Source organism: Perna viridis, chromosome 12, assembly GCF_037379345.1.
Source record: "Perna viridis isolate PV_CMFRI_1.1 ecotype Kerala chromosome 12, ASM3737934v1, whole genome shotgun sequence".
Taxonomy (NCBI): domain Eukaryota; kingdom Metazoa; phylum Mollusca; class Bivalvia; order Mytilida; family Mytilidae; genus Perna; species Perna viridis.
The window spans coordinates 17,422,377-17,444,105 of NC_142456.1; the positions used below are offsets into that span (position 1 = coordinate 17,422,377).

The window sequence follows — 21,729 nt, forward strand, 5'->3', positions numbered from 1 at the left end:
CAAGAATGATCTTTGGGAAATATGTAAAAAAAAAAAGGATTTCATTAATACACAAACACTATAAGCCATAAGTAAAGATAAGAGAATAAGTTTTATTTCAAAGACAAGCAAAAGTCATCACAAAAAAGATATTGCACAAATATTAGACAGCAAAATATGTAAACAATACATAACTACAGCCATTCAATTTCTGTAAATCATTACTAATGCTATTCCATACCTGATTAAAAAAAAAAAAATTACTGATCATTACTACTGTTTTTTTCCCCTTATCTAATAAATATTTGGTTCAAACTTTCAAAGCATGTGTTTTAATTTGTACCATTAAATTTGTGGTGAAAAAAAATGGTAAGTATATTTTGATGTAATGAAGAATATTGTGAATTAGAAAGCTGTAAATGGTTTATTTCTTAGTTTTTAACTGGAACGTCAAGCACAGCTTTACAAAAACAAATAGGGATGAGATTCCAAGAACATTAGGAAAACAGAAATAAGCAAAAAAATAAAAATAAACTAAATATCATGTGGATTTGTAAAAAGGGAAATTAGTAAATCTGAAAGATAGCATTTTTGGACTGTTCATGTGTAGACATATGACGGCAGATAATGATAATGAAACTAAAATGAAAAGAGACCATGATAAGAAAGGATATTTCTTATTGAATGAAGAATGAAACAATCACCTGGATTAGATATTAATTGGTGGATTTATAACTAATTATTGGGAGATTTTTAGATGAACACTATGTATTCGGTGGATTTTTTTCACATTTTTTAACACATTGATAAATATATACTAAGTTAAATCTACAGTGAAAGTGCTACTGTTTGTGAGGTACCAATTTTTGTGGTTTTCATGGGTAGGCCAGACCACAAAATTTTGTTCCCAAAGAAAACGAGATTTCAATTGATGTGTATACTGAAAACGTCAAATCAGTTTCAAAACGATCAAGTCACAATTTACAGACAAGCTAGCACAAACTTTTTAACCACATTATTGCAAGCATTTATGTACTTCTCTGTCTAAGAATTACGCAAAATGTGTATAAGATATGACAAATGAAGAAAAAAAGTGCACATTTTATTGCATTATCCAAGTATTTATACTTAAAGACTTCCAGAAATAACATTGAAAGTTTTTGCAAAGTTTGCCTTTTAAGATACTGATAGATAAAATGCAATTGAAATGCAATATGGAAAATTTTCTGGCACTTTTCCCTTAATTAAAAGACATTTTCCGTAAAAATAAATCTATGTCACAGATGCTTTGGGTTATTTTTAAATAGTTTTTAGGTTGTTTTCTAAATGTATTTAATATATTTGAGGCAAAATAGATCAAACTGAGAAAAACAATGTGCAACACATTGCCTGATTCTTACACAAAAAGGTACTTCATTAAAAAAATTCAGAGGTTTAGCACCTAGTACAGAAGGTGCTGCCGGTGCAGTACCAATAGTTTTTGTTGATACATCATGCAGTTCCTAAAATTCTTGTCAAAATGTTTTAAAACTAAAAATATTTTACTCGGCAACAAAGTAGTACAAGTTCAAAGACGTGTTGGTTATCCTTGTCATATATCAATTGAGATCTGAGTGCTACACCCTTGACTTAACAAGGTATTAAATGTGAATGCCCTCAATTAACAAACTAAATACACAAAACAAAGCATTTCAACAAAAAAAGAGAAAAAAAGACAAATAAAAAGCAATATCAAATGTAATCTACAAACAAACAAAAAAAAAACATACAACTCAACATAAGAATCGAATTAAGGTGAAGCAAAAATTTGATTTATTACTGTGAAAAAAAAAAAAACAGAAAATTTTACAGAATTAATGTTATATCACTTTTATTTTTATTTTTCTATAAGGTACTTTACTGGATAATTGACAAAGAATTTCCGTCATACCAAACTTAAATGGACAATCGACGAAAATCAAACTTTCTGACAAACTTAGATTGAAATATCTATAAAATAATAGAATGTTTACATCACCAAGTTGACTGTCCAGTTAAGTCAGTCATTTCATCGGAATATGATCAGTCAATCAAGGGAAGACCAATATTATTCCATGAAGTGAACTATAGTACTCACTGTAACATCATAAACTGTACAAGGAATCAAATATTAATATTTACTAAATTCTTAATAGTTCATGCTTGGTATTTAACAAAGAAAAAATTAATCATAGAATATGAGTCTATGTCAGACTAGTACACAATTCATCAATAGCACAAAGTAAGTATATTTTAGAGGTCTATATACAGTGAAACCTGTCTGAACAGAACCCTGGCGCCACTAAATTAAAAAAAATTACTTAAGTTTGAGAATATTCTTAACTTCCATGGTAACTCCAATCAAAGTATTTCAACTTGAAAATGTCACAAACAATTAAAAATTTTCTCAGACTTAATCAATTTTTCAAGTTTTGTAGTGATGGGGCCTGAATAATCTGAAAACATACATGTACCTATACCAGACACTTTTAAAGTCTCTTTTTATCAATTTAAGGAGGTAGACCTTGGGTAAGGGACATAACTCTTGAAACCAGTGATATGTTCGAATCATTGTCAATTTCACCAAAGCCTTTCCAGCTTTCATTTAAAACAAAATGCAATCAGTCCAAGTTACTTTAATGCGTACATGATATTGATGTAAAATGGAGCATCCAAATGATCCAATGATTTGTAAGAGTTGTGTCCCTTACCCTAGGTCTACCTCCTTAAATGCATTATAATACATGGTAAACTGAACAAAAGTAAACATTTTTTTTGTTTTAGATAGGTTTCACTGTACTGATCGTCTGCTAAACACATATGAGTTTGTTTTCAACCATCTTTATACATTCAAGAACGAACCAACAACAGATATTACACTTGCATGTAATTACCAATACATTTTTAAGTTACATTGAATTGAGTGGGATATAGTTACAATTGTCATGAACAGCTATTTATGACACACAAATAATCACTTGATTACTAATTAGATGAGGATAATAACCATATAAGATCACCATTACTGGATAAAGCTTAGATATGACAAATGAGCAGACATTGTTCCTGCCTAGGCTATCAATAAGTGTTCTCAGCACATGCAGAGGTTCAAATGTGGAAGCTCATGGACTTTTGCAAGGTTCATTGGAGGAAAATCAAAAGTCAACAATAAAATTTCCACAAAAAAGGATTATAGGGCCAGGGACCATGTAAATTAATTTCAAAGGTCCGAAGTCAGATATTGAGGGTCCATGAACCTGGATCACTGGTAATTCAAAGTTCTGACATGTATGTACTAGACATCTTTAAACTATAATATATTTAACATCTGTTGTCGCAAAAAATCAAATATTGAATATGAAGTTAGGCATAACTGTTCGTTGAGACAAACATTTTTTTTCGTAATTTTTTTTGTTTTACTATAAAAATGTAGTTATAGAGAATATTTACCTAAACATTGCTAAAGCTTAACTTAAGAATTTTATAACGAGGGGGATTCATCCCAGAATTTTACAAAAAAACAATTGCATCGCAGAATTTTATAAAAATGAGGGGTCCAAGCTACATTGTATCATTTGCTAATGCTTGCCAAAACAAATTGGGGATTCCAAACACTCGGAAGCCTCTCCTGGATATCTTACCATTTTGTTTTTAGCAACTTGCAATGTCTGCCACAATAAGGGGTTATTAAAGATTTGAGGACAGCAGTAAAGATGCTTTACTAAAATGGGAAATTAATCTCAAATATTGCTGTAACAACATATGGTTGTACATTAATTGAATGATCACAAGTTCTGGTGTAAATTAGACATACATAAATGTATATGACATCAAGTTAAACAACCCCAAGTCCCTGATTTTTAAATATTTACTAAGAAATGACATATAAATAAAGTTATTATTAGGGGAGGGGGTCGTAGCCCGTAAACCATTCTTATTTGTATGATATTATATTGAAGTTTGAGTACAAACAAAAATCAAACTCGTATTCTTAAATGTTAACAAGGCAAAACAATTAAAACAGGTAACAATTAAACAAGTAAAAAATCTATCATTTAAAAAAAAACTAGAGATAAAATTAAAAAACTTCAGGAAAACAATGAAGGCACAAACTATTTTTGGTACCAAGGCATAAAGCATGAATTAGTTTTTTGATAGATAAGGCAAGCTTGATGAAAAGGCAGCATTTCAGCAGAAAGTTACATGATCATGCGCTTCAGTAGAATATATTTGGAAAATAAAACACATGAAGTTACTGAAACTATTTATAACAATGTATGATTTAAACTACTGGTATCTAGTATTTTCTCAACACTAGAGTTTGCTAAAGTCTTATCTTACTATATGAATCTTTGGATATGAGAATTATCAGGTACATATACTTTGCACTGTTTAGTGGGTAATTTTTGTGGGGTGCTAATTTTACATATTAAAGCATTCTATCTGAAAACACCAAAAATCAATTCAACAAAATATTTACTCTGTGCTTAAATAGTTATAATTAGTGCACAACTAAGAATCAGTCCAAATTAGAAACATAAAAACATTTTTTTTAATACCTTTTTGCCACAATTTTTTTTTTCAAATTAAACACATGGAAAAATAAAGTAAACCACTATATTACATGAAGTACAATGCCTGACTTTTTTTTTTTTACAATTTTAACAATTAAATTAAACTCATGAATCCCTGCTATCATTTCCACTTCCCATATCATCAAGACTTGGTTGAAGCACTTCAAAACTATCCATGTCATTTTCTGGAAGATCTCTTATCCCTGCATTCCTAATGCTATGGTCTGCTATTGCCCTAGAGTCTATTTCCTTAATCACGCCACTATTGCCATTCTGTTGTATTTCTAACGATTCTAAATTTTGTACATTTATTCCATCATCATCAACAGGCTCACGAGCATTGGGGTCATCAGTGTTTTCTACACTTTCTGAATTGTTGCATTGGACAGTGTCAGTATCAATCAAATTTTCAGAAATAGAATTTTCTGGTGAAATGTTTTCATTCTTTTTATTTTCCAAACTACCCCCAATATTATCAACTTCTCTTTTTGCAGGTTCCGAGGTCTCATTTTCATAAGTATCAGCCAATTTCAACTGGTCCAATCCACTTAATACTGCTTGTTCAGCAGAAGCTTGCTTAGGCTGGTTTGATCCAGTTGCACCATGATCATGTGACTGAACAACTGTATTTGATTGGTGGGTTGTGTCTAATGCTGCTGCTGCAGGTTTCTCTGTTTCTTCAGATTCTTGTTTTTCTATACATTCTCTGTGAGATTTCTTTTTTCTTCCTTTTTTATGTGATTCATCATGCTCCTCACTTTCCTCCTCGCTGCTTGTTAGGCTTTCCAAGTTACTCTGACCTGGCATCAAGTCATGAGAGGTAATTGGCTTGATGGTGATATCTTGTTTTGTTCTGACACCTACAACTTTCATGATTGTATCCAATTGTTTGAGGTATTCTCCATGTCCACTGACCTATATGACAAATAAAAACCACTTTAAAACACAGACATATAAGCAGTCACAGATACAACATGTAGCAGCTGAATTTCAGTGATCAAATTTTATTGGAAATACTTGCTAAATGCAAGTTGAAATTCAATTTTGCTAGTTTGCTAGTAGAAATTATTTCCACTTGCTAAAATTTGCAAGTGGAATATATGTCATATAGGTAAAGTCTAGAAACATCCCAAAAAACTTAAATTTAGCAAGTATAAATTTTCAGTACTTGCTAGTTTTAGCTAGTGAAAAAAATTCTGAAATTCAATCCCTGAATTTATCATTTGGTGATAGAAATTTTTAAGTCCATATAGAGAAAATGGTTATTACAGTCAAAATTTGTGAATTGAAAGCAATGCACCTACTGATCGTTTTAGGGAGAAATCCTGATTTTAACATAAACTGTCAACACATGAAATAAATATACAGTAATAAAATAAATATTAAAGGAAAATATGGTATTAAAGAAACAAGGAAAATATGGTATTAAAGAAACAGTCATTACTAAGCAACAATAAAGACAATACGTACTATATCAGACAGATCAATATTGTGCATTCTCCTGTTGTCCCATTTGATTGGCTGTAACCCAGCAACAGAAAACTGTACAGAAGATGTTCTGTACAAAAACTTTAACAACCAATCAGCCCTGAAAAACAATGTACAAAATACAAAGACAAAATATGTGACAAGTTAAATGCAACCAAATAAGTAAGCAGAAATAGTTCAACTCAAAACTTTTAATGATCAAAAATAAAGATTTTCATTTTAATTGAATTTCATCTTAAGATTTTTTATTTGAATGCAGTTTATGTAAACTTTCCAGCATAAGTATTTGTTCACAACATGTATAAAACTAATAGACGTATTTACATTTGTGGATGCCATTGGCAAAATGTTCCAGTTGTTTTTGTACTAAATTCTCCCTCAGCTTAAAGATTAATGACGTCATAATTCAAAATTACATTGTTTAACTGATGTAAAAAGGTTCATTTGGAGACAAATCTGGGGTCAATCAGAGTAAAATGATGAGTGTGAATTCATGTATTGAAATTGAAATATAGTTCATGCATAATTCATGTGTAAGAGTAATCAAGGGAACCAAGGTTATAGCGGTAATCAAAAGAATGTAATCCAGGGACAAAGACCAGACATGGAAAACAGACATTCACAACAAAGAACATAAAGTAACTAAAATCATACATACAAAGTAACAAAAGCAAATGAGCAACTCGGACACCACTAAAAACTGGGAGCATGGACCAGGTGCACCGGTAGAGTAAGCGTCCTACATTGTTTAATTGATATCAAAAGGTTATTTGGAGACAAATCTGGGGTCAATCAAAGCAAAATGATGTGTGAATTCATGTATTGAAATTGAAATATAGTTCATGCATAATTCATGTGTAAGAGTAATCAAGGGAACCAAGGTTATAGCGGTAATCAAAAGAATGTAATCCAGGGACAAAGACCAGACATGGAAAACAGACATTCACAACAAAGAACATAAAGTAACTAAAATCATACATACAAAGTAACAAAAGCAAATGAGCAACTCGGACACCACTAAAAACTGGGAGCATGGACCAGGTGCACCGGTAGGGTAAGCGTCCTACATTGTTTAATTGATATCAAAAGGTTATTTGGAGACAAATCTGGGGTCAATCAAAGCAAAATGATGTGTGAATTCATGTATTGAAATTGAAATATAGTTCATGCATAATTCATGTGTAAGAGTAATCAAGGGAACCAAGGTTATAGCGGTAATCAAAAGAATGTAATCCAGGGACAAAGACCAGACATGGAAAACAGACATTCACAACAAAGAACATAAAGTAACTAAAATCATACATACAAAGTAACAAAAGCAAATGAGCAACTCGGACACCACTAAAAACTGGGAGCATGGACCAGGTGCACCGGTAGGGTAAGCGTCCTACATTGTTTAATTGATATCAAAAGGTTATTTGGAGACAAATCTGGGGTCAATCAAAGCAAAATGATGTGTGAATTCATGTATTGAAATTGAAATATAGTTCATGTATAATTCATGTGTAAGTATTTTTCATTTGACATTCCTTCCTTTATCAGTATAGACTTATAAATCTTATATATTCTCTTATCATTCTATAACCATGACCATAACGCATCTTATTCCTCCTGAAATAACTTTGAATTTTTTATCATTTTATGTATCAATCTTAACAGTATTAATTCCTCATTTGATAGAAAGCATAAACAGATACAGACAATTGTAATAATAAAAAAACACTAAAAACAGTGTGAAAATATTATTGAATCCAATACATTTAAAAAATGCACATACTTTGAATATCCATTAACAATTTTTCCAGCCACAACTTTTCCAAAATGTGACCAGGTTTTAGCATCACCAGTTACAGGGGCCCCTAACAGGATCACATCTTCTACAATACCCTCACAGCCTGAAAAGAATAAAAATCTATAATACATACATATATTATTCTTCATACAAAAATTAAACATTTCTATTGGATAAGCATAATGTTATTTCAGTCTATTCCTTTCTAGCTCCATCCCCTAAAAATGACTGGTGGATATGATATATCACAATGATATATCACCCTCATCACAATGATATATCACAATGATATATCACCCTCATCACAATATCTCCCTCTTGTCTTTCCTTGTCTGTATGCATATACTTTTCATTTTTATTTAAAATTAGCAAAATGGATAGTGGAAGTGTTCATTTTTTGTTATTTTGCAACTGTTGATTGATTCCAATGTTAAAATATTTGTAAGTTTCACTCCAGTTTGACATTCACTATCTCTGAGGTATTACAACTATTACTTTTGAGTTTCTAAGTAGCTGTATTTGTAAGAATCATGCAAAATCTGAAAAATGTGATACATCCCCAAAAAGGCTACATATTTTTATTTTTGTAATTAAGTTGTTTTATGGGTCTATACTATGAAATGTTTAATTATTCATTCAAATCTGCCTGCTCTTAGGAGATAATCAACATTGAAAATCCAATAGATTCTATTGTATTTGAGTGCCATTTACAGAGTTATCTCCCTTAATTTTGAAATCTACTGTGCATTCTATATAGTTTTTAACTCCTAAGAGCATGGGTTACATGGAAAACCACATGTTAATTTCTGTTTACTATGACATTTCAAACAAAATATCAAAAATAAAAATAAGTAGGCTTTTTACCCATGAATCACATTTTGCATGATTCCTAGCTGGAGTCCTACCTAAAATGTTATGTACATTAGCAGAGGCCGATACACCAAGTAACACTTGGAAAATATATCACTCTCGACTATGTCTCAGGTGACATATCTACCACATGTGTTACTTCAGCTTATCATCCTCTACTGCAGGCCATTTATGTATAGTAGTTAATGTTGTATTGAGACAGTGGTACTATTCTTCCAATACCAGTCTTCTCAGTCAAAACTGGAAAAATGGCATTAGGAAATCATTTGCTTCTGCCAAACCAGACATCATGTAATATTCACTTCATATTAGTTTAAATATATTCTAAAACTGTTCGTACAGAACATCTGTCTTAAACAAATTCTACAGTCCTAAAACGGTGTCATTGTACTGTGAATATGTATTTTAACACTGTTATAGTGCTAATCTATCAGTAGAGCAATATATGCTCTTAACATATATAAAATGTGCCTGGCTAAGATTAATAGACTTCAGACAGTGTTGTTGTCAGAACTGTTGTCATGACAATCTGAAGTCATTTGTGGTATACGAAACTTAGCATAGGCTACATACTGTAAACATTGACCACAGGTTGCAATGTGGTTATTAAATATATGATGAGTTGAACATGTACTCACATTTTCTCTTTGTCATTTCTTCTAAACAGTAAAATATAACTCTAGCACCAAGACTGTACCCAACCAGAGTAACAGGTCGGTTACCCTAAAATGGAGAACCCAATCTTTTTTTAAATTTTTGCAATACAGATCAAATAGCTGGTTGCATCACCTTTTGTTATTTTAACAGCAGAGAGTTCTTCCCTTATTCAAATGATGTATGCTCTCCTCATTTGTTTTTGTGTTAAAATCTTTTACTAGTTACCATTTACCTGAAAGACATATAGCTGTTTATTGTAAATCTATTACTATAGACTTTTTTCATATTCTGGACTTTGATGTCGTTTTTTTTTAAATAATTTTGAGCAAAGGGAAGTAACCTTCCAACCCAACAGACTGGTTTACTGTCCAACTGGAGCAATGGACAGCAGCAGACTTCAAATTTAAGTATTTAACATATTGTAGCTGTGGTAAGTAATTGGTTACTTTTGAATAATTAATTTCAAACCATTTAGCTACCTACCCATGCATAAATAGTTTAGGTTTCAAAGAAAAATGATTTAATACTGTTCTTCCTTTCCCCAATGAGACCGCAAACCAGGTTGTAGGGTGTTGGTGGGCTACATCCTTTGGAAAAACTTGCTAAAATGGCTTGCATTCCATAATATGAAAAATGACTATTTGTTGACTAATGGTTTCCAAATTTTCAATTTTGCTGTAACAATCATTACCCTTGCCTTAACATTCAATATTCCACCTGTTCTCTAACTCGTAATGTTGAACCTTTTCTGTCAATGGACATAACTTGGAATGGCCTTAAATCTATGCTAACTTGCTCTAACACTTACAGAACTCTGGCTTGAGAACCAAAAATTAACTTAAAATAACCTTAAAACAATCTACCTGTTCTCTTGCTAAAAGTGTCTCTGCCAACTCTTTCCCTACAGTAACAGATCTCTGTAAACATACACTCCATGGATTGTCTATAACATTAGCTGCAGACATCAAGGCAGCTGGCCAGGCTATGGCGCTTATTATACCTAGAAAAAGGACAAAAATAATGTATAACTTTTTAATCGTATGGTTACTATCTGCTTTGGCATCATCAGATGTAAAAAATTTGTCTAAACAATTAAATTAATTTTGGAAAATTTTCTTCTGAAATGAAAAAAATGAAGTAAAACCAATTTGTGTTTTGCTTCCTTGCCAAAGACAATTTAAGCAGCATTCCAGCTAAGAATCATGAAAAATGTGATACATGTACATGGTTGGAAAGCCTACATATTTTTATTTTTGATATTTTGTTAAAAATGCTTCAGTAAATGGAAATTAACATTTGGTTTTTCGTAAAACACACCCTCACAGGAGATAACAATTATATAGAATGCACTGTAGAATTCAAAATTAAGGGAGATAACTCTGTAAATGACACTCAAATACAATAGAATCTATTGGATTTTTAATATTGATTAACTGTTAAGAGCAGGTAGATTTGAATGAATAATTACACATTTCATAATGTAGACCCATAAAACAACTTAATTACAAAAATAAAAATATGTAGCCTTTTTTGGGGTGTATCACATTTTTCAGATTTTGCATGATTCTTACAAAGACAGCTACTTAATTAATTCACCAATTTTAGCTTGTTAACAAGAAAAACTCATCCACATGAGAGTTGTTGTAAAATATTTTCTGTTTTTTTTTTAATTTTATTTCAGAAATACCCATTTAATATTATACTTGTACTTTAAGTATGTTCTGTTAATGAAGAGGGAAATTATTTAATTTTTTTTCAACAGTTTTTCTACCATAATTCTGTGGATGAGAAAATGCATGATAATCTTAATCTAGAAATTTTATCAGACCAACTATTCATGTCTGAATACCGAGACAATACATGTATGTTTGTGTCTGAATACCGAGACAATACATGTATGTTTGTGTCTGAATACCGAGACAATACATGTATGTTTGTGTCTGAATACCGAGACAATACATGTATGTTCATGTCTGAATACCAAGACAATACATGTATGTTAGTGAGTAATCTTATCTCCATTCAAAATTTTCATTCAGGAATTTTAATTTCATAACATCACAAATGGGTGAATGTACTTTCTCATAAATTTACAAATGACATTATTCTCAAAGTAATAATGCAAATTTAATTTGTGACATTATTACCCAGTAGTCTTTCAGTTAAAGAAAAAGGAAAGGGGTACAATGGCTGACACAATAAAAAATACATCTATTCTCCAACTAAAGCATTGTTTTTCACATTTCGTGGCATCAAAGCTGATTTAAATCATAATGACATATTATTTTTTTGAAGAAAAAAAAAGGTCCAAGGTGCAAATCCAGAGAATTTTACCAGAGAGAACTGTATATTTCAAGGCTTCTTGAGTTGCCATGGAAACAGCACCACTTAAAATCATTTCAAAAGCATCACCAAGGATACACAGATGTTTTGATTCATATCTAAGACTATACTGTTCTTGAGATTCAGCTAAGTTCTTCCATGGAATTTTTACATCTGAAAAAACAAACAGCATATGCAAAAAATGTAAATTAAATCATGAAATTTATTCTTGCCTTAGTTGATGGTATATAAATCTGACATTTTTCTTCGTGTAACACTATGGGTAAGGATGCAGAACTATATTTTTTCAGTTATAGGTTTGTAGTTGCTCACTGAATGGATGGTCGCAAAAATAAAGGTTTAAGGAAGGTGATATACAGAAAACCAGTGACACCAAGTATTCCACAATGAGAGCTAATAACATTAAAATTATAGACTTAATGGGGACTAAGTCTGTTGATTGAGACAGATACATCAGTCAAGTGCTAAATTTCATTCAAGCAGAATATCAACATTATAAGCTACTATTCTAAGACAATTTGCCTGTAGCTATAGCTAAGAGCATAGATAAAAAAAATGACGTACCTCTCATTGAATTTGACAACCAGCCAGTTACTGCTATAGTGATATGAAGCTGTTTTGCTGTTGTTGCACGCTGTAAAACTCCACCAGATATCATAGGTTCAAAACAAAATTCTTCAATGGCTCCAAACCTCTTGTGCATTTTATGACCTATAAATGACAACAAATGTAATGTGGTATAAAAAACCTGATGATGTTTATATTATAAGCTGAACTAACATGTAATTTCTACATATTCTGTACTATGTATGAAAATTTAATGCAGACATGATTTTAAGAGGCCAACAAAAAAGTGGAAATTGTCAGATTTGGAAATAAACAAACAGTAAAAAATATTGAAACAGTAAAATCCAGTGTGATTAAGCAGGATTCTATTTTAAAATGGAAGAAATAATGTCTATTCATACCAATGAAACTGCAAATAACTCTCAATATAGAGAAAGAAATCACATATCAAATAATTTAAGCAAAATAGTGAGTAAAATTGCACAGGTTAATACTTATGTTACTAAATATAAAAGAAGTTGCACATTACTTAGGCTAAGAATACCCCCGCTCTGTCAAATTAAAGGCATATGGTAAACAGGAAGTAGATAAGTGAGGACATGGAAAGGTCACAAAAATCATCTAAGCATTCCCTCCTATAGAAGGTGAATAATTGACCTTCAGAAAAGTGTGACGTACAGGCAGACAGATGGATAGACAGATGTACAAGGAGACTGCAATATTGCCTCAACTCTAAAGAGGGGGGTAATAATATCTGATGGAAATTGACAACATATAAATATATAAAAATAACTATACTCAAATGCGTTTTTCAAACATAAATCAAAATCTTCTCACCTGCTAACCCAGCACCAGCTACACCAAACAGGGAGCCTATGATAGCAACTCCTGCAGTAGTTCCTAGAGCAGCTGCTCCGGCCCCTCCAATAATAGCTGATGCCCCAGCTGCAACAAGGGGGGCTGCCAGACCTCCAGTAAGTCCTATGAAAGTGAAAGTATTTCAGGTGGTTGAATAATCAAATAATATTTGAAATTAAAAATCATGTCATTATATGAAATCAGGATATTTACATTTCTATTAAAATTTATACTATTTTGTTACTTAGCAATAAAACCAGAACAGTGCTAAATGAGACTAAAACTCTCTTTTGCTGCACAATTCTGTTTACAGATCTTGACAAAATTTAAATTCCTGACAATATGTGCATCTTCATAAAATGATCTCACACAATATAAACAGATAAAGTTTCATGAGAGTCAGTGAATAAAAAACTACATACACCTTTCACAAGACATATATGTTGCTAATTTAGTCATATGCATTGAAACATCAATCAATAATAATATCATTGTCAAAGTATTCACAGACAAATGAAAACAATTCAAAATAAGTGTTGAGCTACACTTTTTCCTACAATACAACAATGATTTTCAACAATGCTGACTTCTTAAAGTTTAATAAGGTTATCTGATTGCTAACAACTAAATACCACTAAATTTACACAGACATTTGGCCTAAGACAGGTTTAGTTTGCATAAGCTTCCCAAATAAGTGTAAGTGTTTGTAAGAATCAGGCAAATTGGGAAAAATTAAAAACACGCACATCAAAACCCTATCGATCTGACAGCAAAATATCACTCAAGGATGCTTTCTCTATTTGAAAAGTCCATTTTTTGATCTCTGCATCATTGGATTTGTTCAATAGAACCTTAGAAAAATGAGGTTTTTGACAGCGTTATCTGTTTTTGCAATATTCATTTTCAGTGCATTTCAATGAAATTGTAACTCAATGTTCCAGCATGACATGGAAACTCTTAACTCTTTTTTGTTTTCCTTGATTCTGATGGTGCAAATAGTCAATTACACTTTCAAAATGACGAGTTTTTTCATACCATGTTTCACATACTGCCTCATTCTTACAGGGACTGACACTTAAAGGAAACTTCAGAATACATGTATGATTGTTCAAACTAAATACATGTATTTGGTTACGGCTATATATTTATCTCACCTACTAATGCACCACCACCAACTGTAGCTATACCAATCAGTGCATATCTAGTAATCTTCCGTCTTTTGCTCTTCTTTTCTTTCTCTTTTTGTTCTTCCCTAAAGAAAAAAATTAGAGTTTTTTTTTTCCAGAATATGAAATTTCTTATATATTGTTACCTTCTTTGCTTTTTACCTGGGTACCCTAACCTGACAATAAACAATAGGCCTTGAGTACTAATGCATCATAATAATTCAAGGTAAATTTAGCTAAAAATTTGAACTTTATCATAACAGATGGCTCAGAAAATGATTTTAAAGTTCTCTAACAAGTAGCCAAATTTTGCTGAAATTAAAGAGTTATCTCTCTTTTTTCAATGAATTTCAAAGCTTTCTATGTAATTTATTTCTTTTTCATTGTTGATGTTAATCAAATACCAATCTTACACTTTCAGAAAGGATGCATTTGTGGTATGAAATGGGCGAACATTTTTTTAAAACAAAATTTGTCATGTGCCAACCACTGCCTGGTTTTTGCATAGACTTCTTAAAGCTAAATTTCATCAAATCTTTTATCATTATCAAGGTTTTAGTTTGAACAGGTAACATTGAATCTTGTTTGGAAACTGACAGACTAATATAATGTTTATATGTATTGTTTGTTGACAGTATACAAAAATATTTGACATCTATCATGGCAGAAATTTTAGTGAATGTCCACCTACATGTATGATGTCATCAATGGTGTAGGTTTTCAACCAATCGGGTTTTACAGAAAATGATACAACTGATTGCAATCAAAAATTTTTCATATCACTACTTTGTTATCACATGGTGAGACATCACAAATCTCTAGCTGTCAAAGAATTAAATAAAATGACAAAATCATAGTGAAGAAAATATAAATAATATACAACAATTTTTACAACATGTATAATTGATATTTTATCAACTTAAGGAGGTAGACCTAGGGTAAGGGAAACAACTCTTGAAATCAGTGATATGCTTGTATCATATTCAATTTCACCAATGTCTATCAAGCTTTCATTTGAAACAGAATGAAATCAATCCAAGTTACTTTGATGAGATTGATGTAAAATGTTGAATACAACGTTCGAATGATTTTAAGAGTTGTGTCCCTTACCCTAGCTATACCTCATTAAAGAACTCATTGAAAATGTGCATGTACAATTGTAAATGATACATGTATAAATCAATTACAATCAAATAAAACCTAACAACACTTATCTTACCTTTTACGTTTTCTTAAAAACATAATGCAATTATAACATATACTTTTATGAGACCATAAAAAAAGAATTACGCAGCATATTTATCACATAGTTGTAAGTAATTTCAAATACTTTGACTGTGTAAAGAACACTCAGAAAATAGCCCAGATTCAGAAATATCTGATTAAATCAGTAATGTCTCTTACTATAATATGATTTTTATGCTAAGCCAAAGACGGATGGAGCTTTTTGTACTTAAATAACAAATTTATTGATGATGCACTGCCATGTTCTTTTAGGTGTTGTTTTATCTGATGGAATATTAAGACTTCCTATAACACCGCTCTTCAACTGTGTTTACAGTTGGGACAATCATTTCTGACAGAACAATTTTTAACCTATTCACATTTCAGACCCTCTATGTAAATAAGACAACTCTGACACATTATTTAAAAAAAAAAGCTTCTTCCAAGGGGAGATAATTGGTTGGAAAATTCTTTCAAAGAGGATATAATTGGTGGAAAAATTCTATTGAAATTGATGAGGAATTTTAGTTTTTTTATTATTGCAAAAAAAAAGAGTTTGGTGACAACCAGTTTTTGTTTTGAAGTATGAAAGAATGTCAGTTAAGTATTCTTTATATAAAATTAAAAGAAATTTTATCATCCAGTTTTTCTGATGTTTGCAAAATACAGAAAATTCCCTACAGAATCCACATAAAATGTTGTAAAATAATGGTTTTAAAGGCTCAAAATCAAGTTTGGTGAACTATTTTTTATACATTAAAATTTTTAAGTATGGTCACTCAGGGTCATCTTTAAGAAAAACTAGAAAAATTTATCTACTAGAAATATTTGGTATGGTGTACCTTAAAGTTAGATAGTATGGTTGAATTTCTAAACAATCAATTCCTGTCATACAAATATAATTTTCTGTATGTCTAGGAAAACTTATCCATGTGGAGAATGTATCTACTAAATTAAATTAAAACAAAATACCTTCATTTCAAATGCTGGAAGCTTCCTACATGTACATTTTATCTTATTATGTACATGTATGTAAGTGTTTTTAAGTACTGTGAAAGTACTTTAATTCATGGATACCAATTTCCTGGATCAGGGAATAAACATAAATTCGTGGATTCTTGAATTTGTCGTTTCGAAGTTTTCAGTTATACACATTAGTGAGAATCTCCAAATTAGCTGGGAACCAAATTTCGTGGTTAGGCCTACCCACAAATACCACGAAAATTTGTACCCCACGAACAATAGTATTTTCACAGTATTTTATAAAATTTAAAATCCCTTTCTCAACTTACTCTGACATTTCATATTGCCTAGCCTCTAAAGTTTCTGCCATTAGGGCCTCAACCTCCTCAATATGATCCCAGCTGACCCTAAGTTGCCAGGCAACATGTTTAATCATAGTCCTCATCCTGGAATCATAGCATCCTAAAAATATCAAAATGAACTAATTATCAATGGTAAGTGTCAGTCTTTGTAAAAATTGGGTAAATTTGAAATAAGTCAAAATATAAGGTTGAGATAATGCATAATTTAATTTGATTTTTTAACAAGTCTTGCGGTTGGTTGGTTGACTGTAAACATAATTAAAAAGCAAATCTTATGCGAACCTGGTTATCTTGTTTAACCTGGTTAGGTTCTGTGGCATCATAAATAATCCCTAACAAAATAATGTTTATATCATAAATCCATCATAAATATTTGGAACTGAATCTATTAGATATTTAATTATAATGAATGTTTCTAGTTTTATAAGAACTAATCTAGTTTGGGCAAATTTGTACTTTTTATGATCCACTTAACTGTTTCTAGGTGTAAACTGCAGCAAACCAGGTAATTTTGTTAGACCTGTTCTAACATTAGAAACAATACTTGGTATAATTAATAACTCAGTACTTTATTCTTCCATTGCCAAAAGTGGTAAAAAAAGTTACCCACCATTAAGTAATGAAAGAGTGACTAAATCGGTAACCACTGGCAGCCCACTCCCATGTAGACATGGCTCCTGGAGTACAATATCAGCATATGGCTTAGGGTCATCGATACCTTCACCCTGTGTAATGGCTCTGACAGATTCATGAGCCTAAGAAAAAAATCATAAAATCAAAAGATACAACATACACTACTGCAAAAATAGGGCTGTGAGGGAACATTAAGTGATACCCAATCACGGAATGGTAAAAAATGGGGAATTACTAAATGTTCAAAATGGCATAACTCGAAAATTACATTTTGGATTTTGCATAAAATTGAACTTAACTTGTATTTTGTGGTACTAAACAATGTGCAAAGTTCCAAAAAATTATTTGAATCTGTTCTTACATATAAAATATCAACAGGAAACAGTCAGGGGCCAGACAGATGGATGGACAAGCAACTTTTAGGAGAGTATCACATTATACCTCCCACTTTGTGTGGTGGGGTATAAAAACTGTGCTGAAGTTTTACATAAATAACTGTTATATAATTTTATAGGTATGTTTATATGGTTTTGACTGTATCTCATGATAAAGCAATTAAGTAGCTGTCTCAGTAAAAATCATGCAAAATCTGAAAAATGTGATACACCCCAAAAAAGGCTACATATTTTTATTTTTGTAATTAAGTTGTTTTATGGGTCTTTACTATGAAATGTGTAAGTATTTATTCAAATCTGCCTGTTGTTATGAGAAAATCAACATTGAAAATCCAATAGATTCTACTGTATTTGAGTGTAATTGACAGAGTTATCTCCCTTAATTTTGAACTCTACAGTGCATTCTATATAATTTTTATCTCCTAAGAGCACAGGTTACATGAAAAACTGAATGTTTATTTCTGTTTATTATGGCAATTCAAACAAATTATCAAAAATAAAAATCTGTTTTAATCGGTCCCAACAAATTCAGAAGACTTTAGAAAGCATCACTTAAACTTCTGATTAGTCATGTTTTGGGTTAAAAAGTATGGGTCAAGGATATTAACGGTCTGTAATGTTTTACTAAGAAGTGTGATTGTATCTATCGAAAGGTTCTTTACTTCAATACACTTCTATATTTACCTGTTCAGGTAATTTCAGATGATGTAGGATTTTTTCTATGGCTGCTTTCTTGAAATCTCTGAAAAATATAATGAACAAAAAAAATCAGACGTAAATGTGCACAAATAATCGCACACTTACATGTACAAATTTGTACATTTGAAATGTACCCGTACAGAATGTACACGTATATATATCTACATTGTTCTGTATAAAAGCAAAAATTATTAAAATAACAAATCAATTGCTCTTTAAAAATAAAGATATTGCATACTACACTGTACTATGTGCTATGAATGTCAATTAAGATGTATAATGAACAGGAAGATGAACAAAGAACCTAGAAAGGGGAAACACAGCATAAGTCATCGTGCAAAAGCAACATACCAAATATCTAAGCATTCCCTCCAATGGATCCTGAGAAATCTGTTCAAAAATTTCCTTTATGTACCACCTGATAAAGTAGTAAGTCAATCGGTAAATAAGAAGTAGAAAAGCGGGGAACCTGAAAAGAGGAGACATGGTACAAGTCCTCATGCAAAAGCACTATACTAAATATCTAAGCATGCCCTCCAATAAAAGCTGAGAAATCTATTATAAAAAGTGTAACAGATGGATGGACAAGGTGACTGCAATATTTTCTTCCAATTTACAGTATACATGTACATATTCACACATAAACTATAACTTCTCTTTGAATGAATCTTCAGGATCCACTTAGATACTTACATATTAGGCCTTTTTTATATTGCCCTTGTTACCACCCAAATACAAGACGGAAAATCTTGATATCAGCCTTGGGGTACATTGTATGATATAAGGTGAGGGCTGATAACAAGTAAAATATCAAAGGGCTTTCAAAACTAAAGGAAAACTATTGACCAAACTTAACAACTTTTTAAATATTCTTCCAATTTACAGTATACATGTACATGTATGTGTGACAAAAAAAGGATACATACATGTATACCTATATTCACACATAAACTATAACTTCTCTTCGAATGAATCTTCTGGATCCACTCAGATACTTACATATTAATACATGCACTTGGCCTTTTTGATATTGCCCTTGTTACCACCCAAATACAAGACTGAAAATCTTGATATCAGCCTTAGGGTACATTGTATGATATAAGGTGAGGGCTGATAAAAAGTAAAATATCAAAGGACTTTCAAAACTAAAGGAAAACTATTTACCAAACTTTACGACAAACATGATGACTTTTCATTCAGAATTGTCAACTTTCCTTTCATCTGTGGCAACATCCCTTTGGCTCTTGCGTATGGAGTGTTCATATCACAACTCATACGTTATGCCAGAGCTTGCCGAAACAACGCAGACTTTTTGTATCGCACTAGAAGTCTAACAAATAGGCTTCTGGAACAGGGTTATGTTGCTACAAGATTGAAGTCATCACTACAGAAGTTTTATGGTCGTCATCATGAACTCATGGATCGTTATGATGTATCCATCAGCACCATGAAAACTGATTTATTCAACGGGTCATAGTTTACCTTTCCTCGTTTGTCTACCCCGGACTTGACTTTTTATGAACAACTCAGCAGGTGTTTCTAGAAAAGCAGAGGACGCTTACTCTACCGGTGCACCTGGTCCATGCTCCCAGTTTTTAGTGGAGTCCTAGTTGCTCATTTACTTTTATTACTTTGTATGTATGATTTTAGTTACTTTATGTTCTTTGTTGTGTGTGTCTGTTTTCCATGTCTGGTCTTTGTCCCTGGATTATATTCTTTTTTATTACCGCTATAACCTTGGTTCCCTTGATTACTCTTACGTCTCATAATAAGTGAAAGATGAATATCACAAAATATCACTCAAGTTACTGTGAAAGTACTTTAATTCATGGATACCAATTTTTATGGATAAGGGAAGAAACACAAGTTCATGGATTCTTAAATTTGTGGTTTTGAGGTTTTGAGTATACACATCAATGCAAATCTCCTTTTTGTTGGGCACCAAGTTTCATAGTTTAGCCTACCCATGAAAATCAATATCATAACAAACTAGTTCATATTGTCCATGGTGTGATATTGCCAGTCTCTGGCTTCCAAGAAGTAGATAAAACAACCAAATCATAGAGAAATATTTATCTCTTATAATCATCACATATGTTGACACCTATGTTTCCAACATGAAGAGGATTAAAAAAGGAGTGATTGAAGCCAAATTGGTGTAGTTTTTTTTTGTTTTAATCACATTTATTTTATATCAATGTGGTACATGTATATATGCAAATCTAATTTGACTAAATGTCAGAAATTTATGCTTCAATTATCACTACAATGTACAATTTGGTGTTACTTCATGAAAGCATATGTAAATTTCAATAATTTACAATAACTTGCTCGTTACTATATGTGTGAGTAGGTTAGTGTAAATGACCTTTGTTAATAATAAGGGTGACACAAATTAGGTTTATCAAATGCCAGGGATAGATATGTAAATATCTACTTGTAACAATTATAGAAACATAAAAGTTCAAGAACAGTTCATGTACTTTATCTGAATTTATAATCTTTGTATTTTGTACATGTATATATAAATTAAATTTTTAGGAAGTATATTACTAGTATGTGCAATGTACAATTACATTTATAAGTATACAACTACATTATTTTTATTTCTCTAATTTACTAACCAAGAAAATTGAACCTATACAAAAATGTCAAATCACATTGTTTATGAAACTTTGTAGGTAGTAAGGACATGAGATGTACATGTAGTATCGCATATTACCTGAAATTCATGATCCACTAAATTTTGTTGGAGTTATACCCCTTTGAACTGTGAAACATTGGGAGACATACATGTATATGTACCATGCAAACACATCATTTGTGTTTGAAATAAAGGGCTAACTTCACAAGATAACATTTTATACAATAATATTTAAAAGACAGATTGCAAATACATAGAGTACAAATATACCTATTAAGTGTGAGTTTGTAAGAATCAGGTAAAATTGGAAACATGCAAGTCAAAAACCCACCAATGTGACAATGTCATTCACTCAAGGATGCTTTCTCTATTTGAAAAGACCATTATTTGATCACTGCACCACTGTATTTGTTCAGAAAATTTTTCAACATAATATTAGAATAATGAGGTTTTTGACAGAGTTATCTGTCCTTGAAGTATTTATTTAAAGTGCCTTT

General features: G+C 31.4%; 1 protein-coding gene across 2 annotated transcripts in view; it reads right to left on the reverse strand.

Annotated features, from left to right (window-relative positions):
• Nucleotides 1-72: 72 nt before the first annotated feature.
• The window catches only part of LOC148601503 (transmembrane and coiled-coil domain-containing protein 4-like), a 28,280-nt gene continuing 6,623 nt past the window's right edge, over nt 73-21,729 (reverse strand). For both annotated transcript variants that reach the window (XM_088556775.1, XM_088556777.1), the window contains exons 3-14: nt 18,574-18,631; nt 17,472-17,616; nt 16,829-16,961; nt 14,301-14,398; nt 13,126-13,269; nt 12,286-12,432; nt 11,713-11,874; nt 10,242-10,378; nt 9,360-9,444; nt 7,837-7,954; nt 6,042-6,159; nt 73-5,486 (exon numbers count right to left, since the gene is read on the reverse strand). In XM_088556775.1, coding sequence (XP_088412901.1) covers nt 4,677-5,486; nt 6,042-6,159; nt 7,837-7,954; nt 9,360-9,444; nt 10,242-10,378; nt 11,713-11,874; nt 12,286-12,432; nt 13,126-13,269; nt 14,301-14,398; nt 16,829-16,961; nt 17,472-17,616; nt 18,574-18,631 — 2,155 coding nt within the window. In that variant the 3' untranslated portion in view covers nt 73-4,676. The remainder of the gene's footprint in view (nt 5,487-6,041; nt 6,160-7,836; nt 7,955-9,359; nt 9,445-10,241; nt 10,379-11,712; nt 11,875-12,285; nt 12,433-13,125; nt 13,270-14,300; nt 14,399-16,828; nt 16,962-17,471; nt 17,617-18,573; nt 18,632-21,729) is intronic.